Source organism: Gouania willdenowi, chromosome 1 (genome assembly GCF_900634775.1).
Source record: "Gouania willdenowi chromosome 1, fGouWil2.1, whole genome shotgun sequence".
NCBI lineage: Eukaryota > Metazoa > Chordata > Actinopteri > Blenniiformes > Gobiesocidae > Gouania > Gouania willdenowi.
In genome coordinates this window covers 20,106,097-20,127,505 of record NC_041044.1, presented here as the reverse complement: position 1 = coordinate 20,127,505, position 21,409 = coordinate 20,106,097, and the positions used below count along the sequence as shown (strand labels likewise).

Here is a 21,409-nt window from a genome sequence, read left to right as displayed (position 1 = left end):
GTGTCACCTCACAAAAAGATTAAAAGGCATGGGATAATATTAAACATGGTTGATAATGTCTAAAGCCAAACCTAGGAAAAGACTTGATCCAAAATGTTTCAGATTAACATGTTACGCTACACGTTTGAGCTGATGGGAACACACTGCCTGCTTTAGTCAAACTCCAAAAAATCCAGTAGGAATCAGATTCTTGATTCAAAGACTGAAAATCATTAGATTTAAGACAAGCTATAGGCAATTTAAAACTTTAACTTTCCTCTGTCTTACACTGTTCATCCAACATTGAATATTAAATCAAATTAATTCCAATTATTCAGCCTAAAGAATAAAAATGATTTGAAAGTTCAGAATCTTTGCTCATTTGTGTCAATACTTTAAACAGTACCACTGTATTATCTAATCCCATTTTTATACTAATAAGGCTTTTGGTCATCTGAAATCTTCTCATCGCGTACATGGAATACCTCACATCTTTTATGCACAGACTTTCTTTGCCCCTGCCGCCACAAATGACTCACGAGCACATTTGTATTTATTTGTGGATATGTAATGTCCATAGACAATGTTGATCAAATAGATAAAGGGTTCGTTTTGCTTTTTTGCAATCTAGTAATAACTGGAGCAAAACCAGTGGAAAAAAAGTATGTTTTTATACAGAAACTAGACAATAAATAGAAAATATGAAATGTTGGGCTTGGGTTGTGTAATGGGCTTGTGTCTTTTTAAGTTTTTATTCTTGGATCATTTTAAAACCATGTCTACTGCCAACAAGGCTCTCACCCCTTACTCACACTTCCAAGTTTTTATTCACACAAATAAATTGAGTGGTAACTTGTCCAAAACTTTAAAAGGTGAATCGCCATTAGTTTCTAAGGCTCTAGTGAAGTTCAGTAGTCAGTTTAATATGTGGTGAAATAAACACAAAAATGCAAGAGAATGTTTTCCCACTAGGGATACAAAATAGGTCATTCTCCAGAAAATAATTTCTGGAGTAACAGACGGACCGACACAGAGTTTAATGTTTTTTTCGGAGTAATATATTTTAGAATTGTACAGGCCTGACTGTCTGTACGCTTGCCAATTGTCTGATGTAGTAAATAAGGTTAACATTTATGAAACAAATATTGATCTTCACCCTGAGGCTTCACTTCTCTGAAAACAGGCCTTTTAAGCCTTACCGAAACTAAGGGTTTATTTGGGTCAATCTGTTTGTTTTTTTATTCCATCAAAAAAAAAAAAAAGATGAATACTGCAGAATATAGACTGTCTATCAAATACAATATTTCAATAAAAGTATGAAAATAGTTCAAAAGGCAAACATTGCCTTGAAGCCCTGCACTTTGATTGGTTACTAACTTAAAGGTTGTATGTATTGCTTGAGCTCTGCTGACCCACTGCTACCAATGCACCCAAGGCCCATCAACTCCTGATAGGAGTCATGTAGGTGTTGGTGGAGGAGGTTCTTGGCAGGAATCCTCTCCACAAATTTTTAATGCCAAGAGTGAAATGGAAACCTCTTCTCATTTTCCTTTCCCCTTAATCCAATGTTTTCAACTCCAGCTCCACCAAGGTCGTTATAATCATAGCGAGTGGAAGGTAGCCAGTGACCTGCCATTACTGTAAGGTAGGGAACCACCCAGTCAAACAGCTATTGGCAGATAGAGACAAACAGAAATACTTGAAATCTTCTCATTTCAAATCAAGACTGGCAGGGAAAGGAAGACAGCAGATTAAAGTTGTTGTGCAAAAAAAAAAAAAGTTACTCTTACTATAACATGGTGATAGCATTCTGGAAGGGGAGTGACTTTTTTCCCCAAAATTTGCAATTTAAATAATTTATATAGATAAAAAAAAAAAACAAAGGTCCCCAACATTTGGACTGTGGTTTAGTACTAATTACACAGTAGCCTAGGAAGTATCTAAAGTTGACTTTTGTTTTGAACCTCTGGTTTAAGGCTGCAAAATTAATCGACATAATATCGAAATCCGATTTCTTCTATAATAGAAGAAAAAAATGATAGCTTTCGCCTTTATTTATCGTCATATGTTTTTACACATTAGAAATTTGTTCTCTGCATTTAACCCATCCCTGACAAGGAGTCACCACAGCCCCCAGGAAGCAGTTAGGGGGTTAAAGGACTTGCTGACCATCCCACAGTGTTGGCCCGGATGAGACTCGAACCAGCAACCCTCCGATTACAAGCCAGCTGTCCTTTTTAAACACACGTTTAACGTGATAGACCCCCGCTACAACCTCTTCTTTTTAAAATGTGAATTTGTGTGAGGTTTTTTTTTTTCTAATGGAAAGTTCTCTTTATAAAAATGCTGAGGGATTCATTTTTGGTTGGATGGGTGGTTGTTTTATCAAACCCACAGGGAATTTATTATTTTTTGTTAAAGCTTACAGTTGCACTTTATTCCCAATACGGAAATTTGTTTTTACTTTTTCAATAAAAAGAAAATACTTGCAATAATTCAATCCAGTGTCTTTTTATTTTAAAGGGGGAAAAAAAATCTGAATTGAAAATCTAGTTTTCAAAGTAAACAAGTTCGGATGAACTACGGCCACTGAACACGTTCCCGAGAATTCAGTCTAATGACTCGGTTTAACCGAGTAAAGAAATGGGGCTCCCAGGGGCCCTCGTGACATATACGGAGTAATGAGCCCCATTTATATATTGGCATGTGCCAATGATTCGGTACCACCAACCGTCTTAATATTTGACTGGCAAATAAATGAAAAATCAGCTTTCGGTTTTTTTTTTTTTTTTTTACAGGGCTTCCAAATCAAAAACCGGGCACTGAGCGTCGATGTGTACACATACATAGATTATACCTACCAAATTTCAACCCGATCCGTTCAAGAATAACAGAGTAGTAGCGATTTTAACTATTGTACACAACAAGAAGAACAACAACAACAAAGTGAGTTGCGTTTTGAGTCCGGGAGCCGGCCTAAAAAATAAGATTTTGTTTTGCGCTAAAATCATGCAGCCTTACTCTGGCTGTATATGAAACTGGAAGATGTGCAACACCAACTTTATTTCAGTCCTAGGGCCTCTGATATTCCATTTTAAAATTTCCAAATTCCATTTCAGGGTTTAGCCATTTTCATGTCACATTACACTTTTCCGTTTCTGCTTGATCATCTTGATGTTTAGATGACTTTACTGGCTATTAAAAAACGTCCCAAAAATCATACCAAACATGCTAAATACGGTTAATAGAGTCGACTACAGTTATCAATTTGACGTAGGGCTGGGCGATTTTGCCTTAAAAAAAATCTCCAATTTCCCTCTTCCCTTAGCATCTCAGCATAATGCGAATAAAACATTAAACATGCATGTGGCACACATATAGCCTACTCAAAGGGTGAACACATGTAAACAAAAAGGGGGTTGCTTCACATCGTGCTACGGTAACCCACAAGGACGGAACGCAAAAAAGTGGGGAAAAAAGAAAATAATAAAATTTTAATTTTTTTCACAATTATTATACTTTTTTTTTTAACTCGAATTTGCAAAATAAAAATTGTTTTTATCTACAAATTCCATAAAGCAATTAGATCATTTTTTTGCCCAGCCCTAATTTGACATTTTCTATGCTTCCGATGACTTACGCTGAAATCACGCAATTAGGTCGCAATGAAGCGATATGGTCCCAAAACATTATTTGTGAAACATTTAATTACCGCCAGCCGGTGAATCACACACGTTTTGCACGAAAACCTGCGCAGTCGTGCGATTGCAGATGCGTCTGCCATGACGCCCCATGAATAAAACGTGCACCAGTTCAGCTAATACACCAACAGGTACATCTGTCCTTGTACCAATGCCTTTATCAGAAGAACCCTTTCAATGCAGTCATAATAATCGGAACCGCTTGTTCATCACAACACATTAAAAAAAACACACTAGATGTAACTCTGCATTCCTTTTCAATCACAGGACAGCATTTTGAACGTGATTGTTTGGAATTGGACATATTTGTCCACACTTTGTAAACATTCAATCACCTATTTTCCAATGAAAAAGCATCTGTGTGTGATGTTGTCCCAAAACATTCATGTGAGGCATTTCCGTGTCATGTTGGGGCCCGATTTTAAATAAAACGTGAGCGAAAAAACAAAAAAATGAGTCAGATTGCTTTTTCTGTGTCAGAAAGTGAAGTCTGGTTTGTTTTTTTCTCCGTCACTTTTCCACCATCACAGAAAATCGGAGGCCTTATTTGTGTTGAGAAAACTTTGCATTCAAACACAATATTCTAGCTTTTCAGTCTGAATAGACATCTCCTATCTTTATTTCACATGTCTGAGTTAATTTTAAAGAAGAAAACTTACATTATTACTAAGAATACACCGCAATGTCATAAATAATAGTTTTCATTGTGGCAGCAAAGATCCTGCACTTATCAGAGTGAAGGCACCATACTGTACTGTGACCTCCATAGCCAACATTGTACACTGTACCCATACACACTTACACATAAAGAGTTTTGTGTACACTTTTGCATGTGCGTACCATGTACACACTTAGAGAATGAAGTCTCCTTTCCCGAGCTGTGTCACAAACAATGGAACAGTAAAACACTATACTACACAGCCCATATATCTAGGTCTGTGCAAAGATAAAGCACCTCCAGCATTAAAGCCAGTGTATTAGCTTGGCCTTTTTCACCACAGATGAAGAGATTTGAAGCTGGATATTGTGCTTGTTGGCTGGCACGCCACCAGGGTGTTGCTGGCTGAATAATGAAAACACACAGACTGACAGTGAATGGCATTAGGTGACACTTCCATTTTGGAGTGGGAAGATACAAAACAAAGCGCAGAAAGCGTGTGACAAATTCATACTTTTCCGTGACAGTTTGTTGAATAAGGAGGGAAACAACTTCAAATCTTTTTTTTTTTTTCTCTCAAAGGCGTGCATTTAAACACAGAGGCACAACCACAGCAGCCTATTATCCAAATTATCTGTATATACAAAATAAAAACATAATCTCCACATATTAACACAAGTCAGAAACATATTTCTTGGATATGTATATATTTTTTCCAATAGGGTGACCTATGAGTAAAATAAAACTACAAAACTGTCAGTATAAGTTTTTTAATTGACAACAGACGAGGGTAGAAAACCTGCAAGCTTTAGACATCCTTAGTAACGGGGGGATGTATTAATTGATTCAACCACTGCCCAGAAAAAACATTGCTTCAAAATACATCTCAGTTGTCATGTGTCAAGGTAATGTACCATAATTAGCTACACAAGTGTATATACCAAGGTAGACACACTGAAAACAAAAGCTTTCCTGTCAAAATCCTTGACGTACAAAAGGGAGAGAAAAGGTAGAAATAGCTTTTTTTAATAAAATATAAAGACTATGCCTTTGCTTTATGCAGTCAAACACAGCTTCTCCTTATGCAGACTTACTGTCAAGTCAATCTGTTAGACACACACATGCATGCTCGTACACACACACAATATGGGGATATAAATCTTTACCTCAATAAAGTCTTTCCAGAAAGACAATTCTGGGTTAAATGTGCTGATGAAAAATGCCACAGAGGCACATTTATTAACAAACAGCTGATTAATGTGTGTCACTTTTGCCTTTTTCGCCTCAAAGGGACAGCACGTGCGAGTGAGTTCTGTAGTGTGGCTTGTTTAGGGGAAGGTCTAGGTTAGGATGCACTCAGAAATCCATCTAACTGTGATTTTCATGCTGTTCTGAGAAGTAGCGAAAGCAGTGACTCCTAAAAATGAGTATTTTAATACAAATACAAGGAATAATATATAAAAAGTATATATCAGAAATATGGAAACATTGTAAAAAAAAAACAAAATAAAAAGGACACTGTACTCTATGAATAATATTAAATACTTGTATGATGTGATCTTGTACTGTGTGATTGTATTAATCAAAACACACAAAAATATTCATATATCTCGATATAGGTGATATTGTCATTTTCTATATCAATATTAGGGGTGTCCCGATCCAATATCGGTCCGATATCAGCCTGAAAACAAATATTGGATTCAAATTTACGAATTTATTATTCTTCCCCCCAATTCATTAATTTATTTTATTCAATTGTAGAATAATGTAGATATTATGTCGAAAGTTAAAATGTATGTAACCAATTGGTTAATAATAAATGAGTCAGTGTTTCTAATCCCTACTGTTGCTGACTATTGTTCTCCGTTTGAGTAACATCACTTGATCAAACCTTTTCTAACATTTCACACTACAAAATAAGTAATTATTATTTTGCATTAAAGAGAAAAACAAAGTAATAAAAAAAATGTATGATTCATGCTCATATCAGATCAATATCGGTATCGGCCGATATGCAAGGCTGCAAAATAGGTGTCATATCGGAAATGAAAATGTTGTATCGGGACATCCCTAATCGATACACAGTATCTTGAATCACGATATATTGCCCAGCCCGACACACACGCACATACATTGCCGCTACGACCACTGTCATTAGTCACCACTGCAGTCACTCAAGTTCAGCCATGAGTCAAACACCTGAGCCATAGATCAGTGGCAGTAGACATATTGATAATAATAATAACAGGCTTTGGTAAACATTTGGTTCTCAGTCTTTAAAAAAAAAAAAAAAATGCAGAAACAGACTAACATACAGAGTTAAAAGTATATTTGAATATGACATTGTTTATTTTTAGATTACTTAAAGTACAAAGGGGGGGGGGGGGGGTCTCTTTCTAAGCATGTCTCTTATTTGTCATTGCACACTAGCATCTATTGCAATCCTCTAGTGGTCAGAGTGTGTTACTGCAGCGTTTCATTACCAGGACTGATAAAGCACAATATGAACATCTGAGAAACGAAGGGTCAAATGTACAAAAGTGGACCAACCTACCAACAAAAACCAGCTACATGGGATGCTGATCAATCCCTGACGGTGTGCGAGAGGCGGCGTGGAGCAGCGCGGCGGTCGTTTCCCTTTTTCTAACCGCGGTATTGATCGTAGTCTGTCTGCAATGAATGGCTGCAAAGCGAAGGGGGAAAAACCCTGAACTTCAGGTGACCGACCATGGCTCTGACACAGCCTGCATTCAGACTGGGAGGGGTAGCGGAATTACACTCTTAGCTGGAGGGGGCAAAAAAAAAAAAAAACCCTCACTGTACTTTTAAAAGTCACGCCCGAAGGTTTTAGGTTACGTTATGGCAGCGGGAGGACTTCATGTTGGAAAGTTAGGCGTTTATAAAGATGAAGTTTACCGAGCGGTGCTACGTAGCGCTGTGGCTAACTCACGAGTAGCCAGACTCTGGCTCGTCTGATCCGGCTGACCCTTCATTTTTATTGCGGCCACACACTCCCAGATCCTCCCCCTTTCTACCCAGAAAAGGCGACCCAAGCCTGGGGGGCGAACACCACCGTTAACGGCTCAAACCGCAGCCGACACACACCGCCAACTGACCGCCACCTTTAAACAGCAGAACCTGGACCTTTAGCGAACATAATTGTCCAATTTTACTCATTTCTTCACTCAGTGCCACTCACTGCTAACCATCGCCAACAACATGGCTGCCTCGCTCGGACCTAAAAAGGCAGAAATAAGCTACGCCGAGTCTTTTGTCTGTCACCTCTTTAACCCTAAACTACTGCGCCAAAGCCACGGAGCGGTGGTGAAAATGGCTCGGTCGGAGCGGACCACTTACGTGAAGGCAGGCGCTTGGGTTGCTCCTGCTTCCTCCTTGGCATTTTCCCCCCGCTTTTAATCACATTCTCGTCCTCGTTTGGGGATAAGAAGAAAAACGGGCTTTCCCATTGAGACTGGAGGCGCCAGTGATGGCAGGGGACGACTCGGTCGGTCGTGCACCTGGCTTTGGTCGGTTTTCAAAGTGTATTGTTACGGGGGTGAACCGGGAACACTGAAGGCGGAGATGGTGGAGGTGCTGCCGCCGCTGCTGCTGCTGCTGTTGTTGCCGTGTCTTGCTATGGCTGCTCTCGGCGCAAGTGTGTCTCCGAGCCCCTAACTAACACTAATGCAGGGATCAAAGGGCAGCAACAGCAGAGCAGACACACGCGCGTACACGCACACACATGCTCTCTCTCCCTCCCTTCCCCTCTCTCTCTCTCTCTCTCTCTCTCTCTCTCTCTCTCTCTCTCTCTCTCTCTCTCTCTCTCTCGCGCACACACATTTGAGGAGCTCGAGCTCGCCCCCGAGAACAGCGCACGGACAAGGTGCCCCCCAGCTCCCAATGCTCAACACAAAAACCTATAATGTTTGAAGGTAAAGGGGGTGAAATCCAGCATGTGTCAAAGAAGTCAGCCAACATTAACGCCCGCATGTTTTTTTTTTTTTTTTGTTTTGTTTTTTTTTGGATCAATTACAAGCGGATGAAACGATTTAGTAGTTCCCAAACAGGGGTACGTGTACCCTTATGGGTATAGGAGCACATTGCAGGGGGTACTCTGAAAGATTTAGCAATTAATAAATAAAAAAAATAATCGGGAAATGTTCCCAGTTTCTTTTTAGGCTATTTTTTGGGGACAAAATTCACCATAAACTAACAGTAAAATTCCTCAAAAAAATACAATATTTTCCTGTAATTTATTGAAGCATAATTATTTTATAATGTAGAGTCCATTGTATCACACTTCTGACAATAAGAGAAAATAAATAGCTACATTTTACATAGGAGACAGTATTGAAGCAATTGCATAAAAGTTGGACAGATGTATATATATATATATATTTTTTTTTAAATAAATCAATTTTTTAATTACACTCATTGTTTTTAATTTGTAAATTAAGCCTTATGGAACCAATGTTTGAGACATATTTAGGGCTTTAGGAGAGCCCGTCGTACCACAAATGATAAAGCATATGAAAATATGGAGAGGGGAGAGTACTTATATAAAGAGGGGGTACACATGATTTGACAAAAATGCAAAGGGGGTACACGGGACAAAAACAATTGGGAACCACTGATTTATTCAAATGATGTATATATTGTAGCCCAGGGTTTATCAAATGGGGGTACGTGTACACTAGGGGTACTTGAGACAGAAAGAGAGACAGGAAATTAACAAATGAAAGCAATAAAAAAATATGGGGTTTTATAATGTTTATTTTTTTAGTTAAAAAGTAAGAATCATACTAAATATTAACAGCAACTCACAAAACGACTACAAAAACACACAAAAGATGAGAGAAAATATACTGAATAATAAAAAGAACAGACAAACAACAACAAAATACACAAAATGACACCAAAAACACATGCACAAAACGACAACAAATACACACTAAATGAGAAAAAACTGCACAGGATCACTACAAATAACACAAAAAATAATAGAAAAACATACAAAATGACATAAGAACAACCAAATACACATACACTGATGTAAAAAATGACATTAAAAAAAGAACACAAAATGATGATGGAAATGATCTTGATTAGAACATGAACTGAAAATACAAGTGTCAGTCTTGGTCTCACATCAGGAGGGAGATGACCGTAAACGATAAAAACTATAGAAATAAATCTATTTTGGAGGCACTAAATGCTGTTTCATTTCACTTATTTACAAAATGAGATTCTTTAAAATGTGTGTTACCACTTTATTCCATCATCATGTTGTAAAGTAATTTTTTCACAGAATTCTGAGCAAGATGTTCTAGTCGGACAAATGGGGTACCTGGATTCCAACTTTAAAAAAGTGACTAAAGTCTATAGCAGTGGTTCCCAAACAGGGGTACGTGTACACCTGGGTACATCAGCAGCACATTACAGGGAGTACTCGGAAAGATTTAACAATTAATTTCAAAATAATCGGGAAAGGTTCCTATAGTTTCTAGTTTTTTTGGACAAATTCACCACAAACTAACAGTGCTATTGCTCAATAAAATACTATATTATTTTGTAATTTATTAAAACAGGATTATTTTATGCTGTAGAGGCCATTTTGACATGATTTTGAAAATGCAAAAGGGTACACGTGACAAATAAGATTGGGAACCACTGGTCTATCGTACAGAGTTTTTCAACATTGGAGTCGGGACCCCATGTGGGGTCGGGCCTGGAATTAAAATTGGGTCGTCTGAAATATCATTTAATTGGTAAGAAGAAGAAAAAAACTTAGGTAAAACTGATTAAAATTAGATATTTTTTAACTTTTTGAATTAATACGATTATTATTTAAATACACATCACACACAATAAATATGGAATAATCGTATTCTATACTTAAACTTTCTCAAATATGAATGTAGTTCAAATAAAATGCAGTAAAAATATCTGAGGTGACTCACTTGTCACTTTGTGCACTAATCCTGGCTACAGTGTTTGTAACACACTTCAATAAACATGATAACAAATTAATCCTTGAATTAACAGACATTTGTGATATCAAAATGAGGTCATGACCCGAAAAGCTTTGGAAATCTTTGTTATAGTATCATGACAACATTCGGTATGAAAATTAGGTTTAAATGATTAACAACACATTATTATTATTATTATTATTATTATTATTATTATTATTATTATTATTATTATTATTATTATTATTATTATTATTTTACTTCAGTCAAAATTATGGATACATGTAAACTAAATGGCCAATAAATGACATACAATTAATAAATTAAATTAAGCTTCCAAACTTTCCATATTTTGCAGTGCTGATACTAACCATTTAATTATCTTTTAATATAAACAATAGCAACATCTTTAACTTCACACCTGTGTTAATTTTGTCGACTATAACTTTTGTCAGTTTTCTTTTTTTTTTTTTGACGTGACAATAACTAGACTATGACTATTTTTTTATTTTGATTTTCAAAAAACCCTATCTTAACAAAACATATCAAAATAAATTTATATTTTAGTCGACTAATAAGAAATAAACTATCATTTTGTCACACGCAACGAAATCCAATCAGAACTCATGTGATCACGTGGTTCTTCACATTTGATCACAACAAATCTGTCTGTGTGTTTTTACAAACATCAATACCATCCAATATCAGGTTGATAAATGATAAATGAATCTTCAAAAAAAAATGTATATACTCCTATCACGTATATTTTAGTCGACGATATCTGCAACAGACTTTAGTCGACTAAAATCTCATTTGGCTGACTAAAACTAGACCAGGACCAAATTTTGACCAAAACTAAGTAGAATTGTTATGCAAAACACTATGATTAAAACTATGTCAAATTGTGCTGTCAAAATTAACACTGCTTCACACAGGAGTTTAATTTAAATATTAAGCCACCCCTCCCCCACCCCAGACCCCCTAAAAGAGATCATCAACCAGGCCCCATGTGCAACTTCCCACAGACAGATTATTTCTGATTAGCTCATTAATCATAATGTCCCACCCAATCGTCTTTATCTTTAATAAAGATTACTAGGTTTGGGTAGAATTAGGCCTTAGGAACATTTTTGTCTGTTTTAATGTATTCATTCTTGGTGGCAGAATGGTAACGTAGTGGTTGGCATGTCTACCTCACAGTAAGAAGGTCCTGGGTGGACACATGGGTCTTACTGTGTGGAGTTTGCATGTTCTCTCTGTGCTTGCATGGCTTTTCTCAGGGTTTCTCCTCCCACCATCCAAAAACATGTATGTTACGTTAATCTCCAGATTGCCTGAAGGAGTGAATGGGAATGCAAATCTATATACAGGGTAGTATAATTTATATATAAACGTGGCTCTGTAAAAACTGCTTCATATTGTAGCCAATAGCATGGGATTTTTCTATTAGTTATGACCATAACGAAATGTTAGACCTGCTGGTGAGGAGAACTTGGCTTTGTTGTGAGGCGGACCATGTGTTTACACCACATATTTGTCTACAGATTTGAAAGACTATCTGTGGTGTAAACACATAGTAAGAATTATGTAATATATTAGTAATAAGATATATGAATTAGATATGACCAAAAATATGTTAAAAAAAAACAAAAAAAAAACTGAAGCTTTTGGATAAAAAAGTTATTTTTCCATAATTTTTTCTATTAACACATTTTTTTTCTTTCATAAATCAAACAACATGAGAGGCCGCATATCTGCCCATTAATGATAAGATCTACGAGGATTCTATTTGACAAAAAATAAATAATTAAAGCTTTTTCTTTTTTTTTTTTTTTTGGCAAATTAGTTCTGTTTGTTTTGCTGTCACACAGTTGTTGTTGTTGTTTAATAAAAATAAAATATGAGTGGCCAGATAGATATCTGCCCAAGGTTGACTGTCCTCTGGGCTAAATAAAGAGCCCAGGTGTTGCATTGTAGCACTGGCTTGAATAAGCCCTCAAACTCAATTAGAATCAAAACAACCATCAAACTTGAACAAGAGCACAGATTTGTGATGAAAATACAAGAAAACTGGAGCAGAGAGTGTCTGGAATATGTGGGGCCTAATGCATGACATTGGCTCTGAAAAAGCCCAGTGCTGAGCTAACACGTGCACGCACTTCTAATGCTGCGTTCACACCAAACGTGTTTCGGACGTCAAAATCGTGCCTCACTCACATAGTTGGACACTTGTGCTCATTGACTACAGACGCTTGACACCAGCGTCGAAGATGCTCGAGACGCACGTCGAGGGGAGGGGCTTCTCTGTTGCCAGTGGTGTTCATACAATAGATGATATTGTGGCAATCAGTTACGTTCACAATTCACCCAGTGACTATGAAGTGGAGGGGAACATTGTGTTGAGAAGGCGGTGTTTCTAGTCGGTTGTATTTTGGTGTGACTCAGTGTGTGCCTCTGCGCCGTTTCTGGATTCACCAGAGTCGCGCTCAGACAAGAGTCGCTTTCAGAGCTACTTCCATCTCTCGCGTGCCCAGTTTGTTGACCTGCTGACCCACATCGGCGCTCGCATCTCCTACCAGGACCCCAACTACAGGCGCTCTATTCCAGCAAAAGAGTACCTGTTCATCTGTCTCAGATTAGTGTTTTTTTTCTTCTTCTCATTATTCTGAATACATCACGGTTGGGGAACGCTCGTGATTGGTCAACGCGCCGCAATATGCCCCAAAAGTTAAACAATCCGAACTCCAGCAGCGGCCGCGTTGGAGGCGCCAGACGCACGTCAAAAGGGTCCGCCGCGCAAAAAGCTTCAAAACGTGCTACACAGGAGACGCAGGATGCGCAGCGGGACCTCCGACGCTCCTTAGATGCACGTCCACCATGTATTGTGAATGTACACTTGCCGCTTTTGACGCTTTCGATGCGTTTGGTGTGAATGTGCCATAAAGGTTTGATATGGACTCACCCTGGCTATCCACTATCCACGTTATATTATGAAGACTTTCAAAATATTTTTTTCTCTTAAACCTTTACCTGTGTCACTATTCAACTTAGTGGCAGTAATGCATCATCAAGCTGGATGCCAACCACCATAGAATAAGAAGAAGGAGAAGAAGAGAAGAACTTTTCAACTTCCAACAACTTATGTAAAACCAAGACTTTCAACTAATTTTTCTCATTTCTCTCCTAAACTGTTAGTTAAAGATTAGTCATTTGAATTACCTTCTGAACCCTATAGTACACACTGTGTTCCAGTGTGTCACCTAAAGATAATTTCACCCTGTATGATTCTACGTGTGCTTTTCATGAGACACTGACAATAGTACCGGTATTACACAGTATATTTTGGCCATTTTCCTAATTTTGAAGATATCTTTGGAACAATACAAACTTCCCCCAAGAGCCAAATATCCTCCTTGCCAGATATTTGCAGTTATCTGGATCAGTGATCCTGATCATAGTACAATAATCACTGACACCTGAAAGCAGACATAGGCAACTGGCGGGCCCAGGGGCCAAATGTGGCCCTCAGTCAAATTTTTTGCGACCCCCGAAGTAAATCCCTTGAAATTGTAATTTAAGAAGTTGGAAGGAATATAAAGCCCGACATAATACACAAAATAACTCCCAAAACACACAAATTGGCAGCAAAATGCAAAAAGTACACAAAAACTCCCAAAATACACAAAAACTCCCAAAATACACAAAATGAATCATAAAACATAAAATGACAACAATAACAGACACAGCAACCACTTAAAACAAAATGACAACAAAAACACACAAAACCACAACATGTTACAGAATAGCTTCAAAGACACACAAACTATCAACAAAATTACACAAAATGACCGGAAAATGCAGAAAATGACAGGAATTATACAAAATTATAACAAGAACTCAAAAAATTAAAAAAACACACTTAATGAACCCTAAAATACACAAAATGACTAAAAGCTGAGAAAAAAACCACAGACAAAAAAGACAATGCCTTTTTCCCTTTGTTAATGCTCTGATTGGTCATTATTCATGTGGCCCTCGGATCAGATACAATCACATTTTTGTGCATCTTTGGTTAAATTTTATCAAAATTGGTTTTGTACATTTGACATGATTCTGCTAAAATAAAAAATAAATAAATAAATAAATGCTGATTAAAATATGACCTCTTTGGCGTAGGTAACAATGGAACCTCCATCCACCAATCATTTGCCATTGGTGGAAACTTTGGGAGTAAACTTTTACATTTAAAATCCCCCAAAGCATTTCTGTATTTGAAAAATCAGTCATTTAACTATTTAACACTATAGGCTCATTCCAATGCTCATTACTTATTTTCCACCAGCTGCAAGATATTTGCATGTTGGTTTTTTTGTCTGTTCCAAGCTAAGGGAAAATAGTGAGTGTTGTCCCTGAAACAGAATGTGGTTTAAAAACATTTGCCAGAACGAGATGCAGTTTGAATTGAAGACAACACAAAAGAGAGTTATGTTGGTTTTTAAAAATGAGAGACACTACAGCAATCCTAATTTATATATATATATATATATATATATATATATATATATATTACCTTTGCTGAAGGTCTGGTAACTCAGGTGTTGGTCTCCCATCTTTTAAAAGTTGTCGTTTGTCCTCAAAAAAAAGTTTCTTTATCGTCTCTAGGGCTGTCGTCCTGACTAGTGTTATCCCGCCCACTAGCTAGAGAACGTAGCAGCAACAGTCACATGGGATCAATTCACTAATGCACTGTGAACTTACGTATAGCATTTAGCATAGCGTGGTTAAGTCCAAAGGCAGAGTAGAGAGCTGCCTTTGGACATAAATGGTTGTCATCTTGGGGACCTGACTGCGCATGCACAAACACATAAAAACACGCCATGGGAACAGAGGCAGAGCAGCAACGTGCCTTTGAGAAGGGGTGTGGCTTCCTCCTGCCTTACAGCGGTTAGGAAATAGCAATATTTAGCGATTTGGGTTATGAAAAGCACAAAATGCTGACACTTTCAAACTTATATGGAAAATTGAAAAATAAATAATTTACAATTATATTATAATTAAAGCAAATAATCAAAATATCAATTCACCCTTGGGTACCCTGACTGCACGTCACTGGCACTTTTTCACAGCACTGTATATTAACAGTATCTATAACCAGTCTCTTTACAGACGTTTATTATAGTTTCAGGCTTTGTCAAGTTGTTAATCGTATTTCTGCCCATTGGTGTATTCTCAGAATATGTCAACAGGGGCTATTGTAAAAAACTGGAATATCATGTAGGAACCTGTGTGAAGTCGGATGTGGCCAAAAAACAGTTGTCAGTGTGAGAAAATGTCCAACAGTTACCAATCCAATTTAGTCATCTTCTTATCTAGACTAAAAGAGCAGAACTGGGCAGAGCAGAGTCGTCTTCTCTCTCAGCTGGGTGTTGGGGCTTTTTCACAGGCAGGCTGTCCCCCACTCCCTGCTGTTGGACTCCTCCAGGCTGTGTTCTGTTGGCCTGCCGCGTTCTTTCACACCTCGGCCGTGTGTGAGGAGAGCTGTGTCTTCATCCCTCCATCCTCCAGTCCTCCTCTTGACATGCCTTCCACCCCCGGCGGAGGCGCAGGAGGCTTGTTACCGTGGCAATTAGTGAAAAGCCCAAATTAGCCCTCTTGGCTGTCTACAGGTGACAAAGACACTTTGCATTTCTGCTAATTAGGAAACAGAACAACATGATTAAATGAAGCCTATCATGAGGAGAGTGGACGAAAATGGTCCACAAATAGCGAAGAGCGATTTCTTTATTGCATCTCCTGCACAAAACGATTAGGACACACCGTTAGGAATTATCAGCTGCATAGAGGATAGTGATAATGGAAATTACAGCATTTCACTGAGATGTTTCAATGGAGGTACAGTATGTGTTTTTGAGCAAATTACTAGCTTTTTTCCCCCTTCATCTGCTTCTGCAGGTGCATGTATCACACATTTGTTAATATACTTTACTTTACTGTAATTGTATTTACAGTAAACTGTATACATGTTGGAGAGTTTACAAATACTGTATGTCCAAATAAAAAAAAGAAGAAATAAAGGTGGTAGCCATGATTGTACTAACAGAACCTTTTCAAATCGTCCTATTGATTGTTAATTAAGGTGTGCTGGGCCAAGTTTGTATCTTGCATTGGTTTACGTCACATACACAAGACTTTTCCCCAATAAAAAAACAGCATATGCTATACGTTAGCATAGTTGAATAATATGTGTTCAACCTGAAGGATTGCATCCTTCCAAGAGGAACAGTGACTTGGAGTTTATGCTATCAAAATACCTGCTAGTGTTGACGTTAATATTAAGGTTTTAGCAAAATCCATTGATTTTTATAAATATCATGGCACAGTTTATCATCAACAATGATGAACCAGTTGTAGGACATTGTATAACCTACTAAAAAATATAAAAAAATATTTCTAATAATTTAATATCCTGGGAAAAAAATGTCTGGATACTTTTGACATTATTCCGGCGATCTGATCGCATAACCCTGGGGTTACATACGCTGCTAATTGGGAATCATTGCTGGGATAGAGTCTCTGAAGATGAATGAACTTTCAATAATTTCAAATGTCTTGTGTGTAAATATATTTCAAATAGTCCAATATACCACAACAGAGTTATTATTAGACCTTTATTGTTCAACACTGACAATATTTCAATTTAGAAGTTGCATCTGGTGTCATCATCGCACACAATACATAGAAAAAAGTTAGAAACTTGAAAAAAATAATGGCGGTAGAAGCAGTTACTGCTTTAAATCGCTTACTTAGTGTGTATTGTGCAATAACTCAAACTGTTGTATTATTTTGCAATCAGTTATTTGATGCATCCGACTTGTTTTTGTGAATACTATCTGCAGGTGTAATCAGTCTAATTCTATAGCTATCTGCTGAAGCTAAGGCAGACACTATTTGCACTAGAAATGTACAGTATCTTTAAGCCTTATTAGGATCCCAGTGCCTCTTCATGGTGTTTTTGTTCTCTGATGAGTTCGCTCACCATGGGGAGGTCACAGCCTGTTCCCTGACCCTGACAATGCCAGGCAGCTGAGGTAATGCAAGCACTAGGACAGTCTGCTGATAGTAACCATGGCAACAGTGACATGACCTCACTCAGGGTTGAACCTAAAGGTCGTTCCTTATTGCAGCAGGAGTGGGTGCTCTGGCTATTTTGACTGCAACAACCTCTCAAGTTTCTCTGCAGGAAAATATTTGTCCATCTTATGGTGCTGCAGAAAAGTGTTTTCTGAACACTGAGTGCATTTGTGGATGAATGTCAAAGCTGAATAAGTTAATACACAGTTTATATCAGATACCATTCCTAGATGGAGTTGGTTCCCTGCTTTGATAATTGAGTGTATAATCATATGTCATCATTGTTGCATTTGATTTAAAACATTTATTATATAACAGTTAGTTTTGATCAAGGGATTTGATTGGACGACAGACATTCCAAGAGTGTTGATATAGAGTAACAACATACTGGGACTCTTTACGGATCATATCTGATATCTGATTCTGATTCTGATATCACTCTGCTGTATAGATGATCAAAGTCCTGTTAAAGGTGCAGTCTGCAACTCTTATAAAAGTGACTTTTTGTCATTTTTGCTAAAGCTGTCACTATGTAAGGACAGCTTTAGATGAAACTAGTAGTTTGTGTGAAAAAAACAGACTCATTGAGTCCCCCCTGCTGCTCCTGCTGCCAGAATGCACCGCGACCGAGCAAAAAGAACCAATCAGAGCCAGGATTGTGTTTGATGGACTGTCTGACAGCTCTTGCTCACAGGCTCTGCCCTGTGTATGGTCTGGAGGAGTAGATGATGGAATTGGTGACTTTTCTGCTTGAAAGGTAATTACTGCTGCTTAATTTACACTATGTTTGATTTGTAATTGTTACACTACAACTCTGTAGTGCATGTGTTGTTCGTGTGCGCGCAGCAGCCTCCGTGTGGGCTGCTGTAAGTGACACTGTGTTGTTGCTGCTTCTGTTGCTGAGGTGTGTGCACATTGAAAGAGAGAAGCGCTGCAGTAATAAGCTTTTAACAGAGCATGTTATATTTCTGTGATGTTGCTGTCTGGCTAACGTTAACTTGTTAGACTTTGGGAAGTTTGGAGGCAGGGCAAGAGAGCAGCGGGGAGTGAGGGGGAGAGAGGGATCTGAAAGTCACGGACTGCACCTTTAATTACCGATACATCCTAGGCTACACACCACAATACACTGTCACTACGTTCACACTGCTGGTCTTAATGCACAATTCAGATTTTTTGTGTGTGTGATCGTTCATATTACATATTAAATGCGTCTTCAATCAGTTTGGAGTATGAACGAAATGCGACACTGAAGTGACGAGCATACGCAGAAGAGGTCCTAAGGTGACTCATGACCCCATGGTGTTTACGGAGGTAAATATGGAGGCGTCCAGTGTAGAACTGTGTGTCCCGCTGAGAAATGTTCTTTCCAACAGAAGTCAGCACTACATAACTTAAAGAGAAAAATAATAGAGCCAGGTTTATCGCTCTAGCCGTTGGCAGTGTGATAGCTGCTACATCTTTACAATGAACTGTTTGGATACGATGACGTGGAAGTCGGATAGAAAGTGGCTCGGCTGTCCACACGGCAGTCGCATTGCGAAAAATCGGATTTTGGACCACATATGAAAGTGACCTGGGTCGGATTTGAAAAAATCTAAATTGTGCTGTTCAGATTGTCTTTAACAGATCAGATATATGGGCAAAAAGATCAGATTTGGGTCATATACTGTATGCCTGCAGTGTGATCTCCACTATTTTAGTTTTTTGTGAACAAACAAATCACAATCTCTTGTCACTTATTACTGTTAACTAATAAAATGTGGCTGTAGAACTGGTCATGCTGTTGTGCTGAAATAGCAGGGCTGATATTTCAGCACAACAGCACTCCCTCTCGTGTGATATTGCTTAATTGAAGTGACACAACTTGATGTAACCAGCACCAGCATGTGTATGATTACTGGGAAGAGCAACTGAGACCTTTTTGAGTTTTCACTGAGCTTACATGCGTTCTCCAAGTACCACGGCTTTCTCCCACAGTCCCTAAACATCTATGTCAGGTGGTATGTAGTATCTATATCTGCAGTGAATGGAAGTGTGAATGTATTTATCTGGCCCTGTGACAGACTGGGGGTTGTGTACCTTGAACGTATGCTCAATGTGAGCTCAGATAGACCCCCTGTGACCCTGTTCAGGATATAGCAAGTACAGAAGAATAATTTATGGTTTTAATGCAGCCAAAAGGGGTTCTAAGTGTTCCGGGAAACATTCAACAACTTCCTATGTGCCTTTAGGGCAAGGTGAGAATAGTCTACTTTCTTCATATACTTGTCTCCCCCTCTTCATTGTTCTTGGTTCCGTCCCATGCAGGCTATGCTGGCTGGGCTAACCAGATGATGTTGCCCTGAGGTAAACAGAAACATCTGTCCCCTGCCCAGTCGTGACTGTCATTGAGTGATAAATCCTGGGGTGGCTTGTGCCAGCCCTGTCCGGCATGCCACCTGTCCCCCGCTCCTACACAATTTCCACAGCCCATCCCTAATACATAAACACACACATACGCACACACTTCACCCTATTTGCTCTCATCTGCCTTCATCCTGACAGTGTGACAGAAGCAGGTGGTTCACTCACTTTTTGCCCTCTGGCCTTCTATGCTCGCGTCCTCGCTTGGCACACTTATGCATGGCGCGAACAGGGTTGTCGCCTCCAGCAAATACCAGTGGAGGGACCTCCATTCCAGTGATCCCAGGAAACCCTGAGCCTGATCAGGCATAAAGTCATCAGATAAGATAAACAGACAATTACAAAGTTCAATAAACTGTCTACAGTGGAAAAAACATCAGACAGTGTAGAGGGCATGAAGTCTACAACCTTAAAACTCTACAAACTACACCATCATATTGAAACAAAACAAACACTTTAAGTATTTTCTTTTCTTTTTTTTTTTTATATCACTATACGACATGTTCTTTGTATTGCTTCCTTTCTTTGATTTGACAGAGGCATGTGGCCAACTTCCTGCCCTTTGACCTTCAACTGTTTTCCTGCAGTAAGAAGAAAGTTCACACACACATGCACACACACACATGCACACACACACACATGCACACACACACATGCACACAAACACATGCACACACAAGAGTGAGAGAGGAGGAAGAAGAGCCTAGGTTGCCCAGGGCGAACTAGGGCAGAGGTCTCACAAAGCTCTGGAGGGAAGTAAAGGACGTTCCACTGAGGGACAAAAGTCATTTCAATGTCGTACCTGACATACAGACTAATTATACTAGTAGCAGCAAAACTACAGACAACTGGCACACATAACGTCTCTCAGTTAGTGAAAGTGGCTAAAGCTAAAACTGGGGTTTAACTCTTTGTTTATTTATTTATTTTTCATGCATGTGACATTTAATTCATTTTATGCAATCACATACATATCAAATATTCCTATACCTACACACATCCAAAAATATGTACACCATTTGATGTTAATAAATACAATTAATTATATCTTATAATATAGTTATACAAAAAATATATATATAAACTATGTTTAATTAGACCCACACATACTTATCAACATACATACTGTATCTCATATTTGATTAGCATGCCTGGAACAAGTCCTGTCATTTTGGACATTTTATGAACAATACTGATAGGACTCTGGGCCTTTTTTTTATGTAACCTTGATTATTTTTTAGGTGCTGAAAATCAGACAGAGCCTTTATGATTGTTTGTTTCTTTTTTTTTCCCTCTCTTTGTTTTTATTTGTTGTTTATTTATGTAAAGTTGTTTGTAGTTATTGTGGATATGATATATGTTATGGAATGTTTTGCATAATGTGAACAGAATATCAATGTGTACAATGTACTGTCACAGTGGAAAAACTGCGAAACTCAGGAAGAATCGCTTCTCGCTATTTGCTGAAGCTAATGGGGATCCATAATAAACAAACAAACAAACAAACATGTACAGTACAGACCACTGTCCAGTGTAGCATTAAAGTTTGTCACAAACTATAA

The 21,409-nt window shown here is 38.2% G+C and overlaps 1 protein-coding gene across 1 annotated transcript in view; it reads right to left on the bottom strand.

The window, feature by feature from the left end:
- znf827 (zinc finger protein 827) overlaps positions 1-8,084 on the bottom strand; it is a 98,217-nt gene extending 90,133 nt beyond the window's left edge. The window contains exon 1 of the mRNA XM_028443658.1: positions 7,699-8,084. Within this exon, the coding sequence (XP_028299459.1) occupies positions 7,699-7,741 (43 nt within the window). The 5' untranslated portion in view covers positions 7,742-8,084. The remainder of the gene's footprint in view (positions 1-7,698) is intronic.
- Between the last annotated feature and the right edge of the window lie 13,325 nt (positions 8,085-21,409).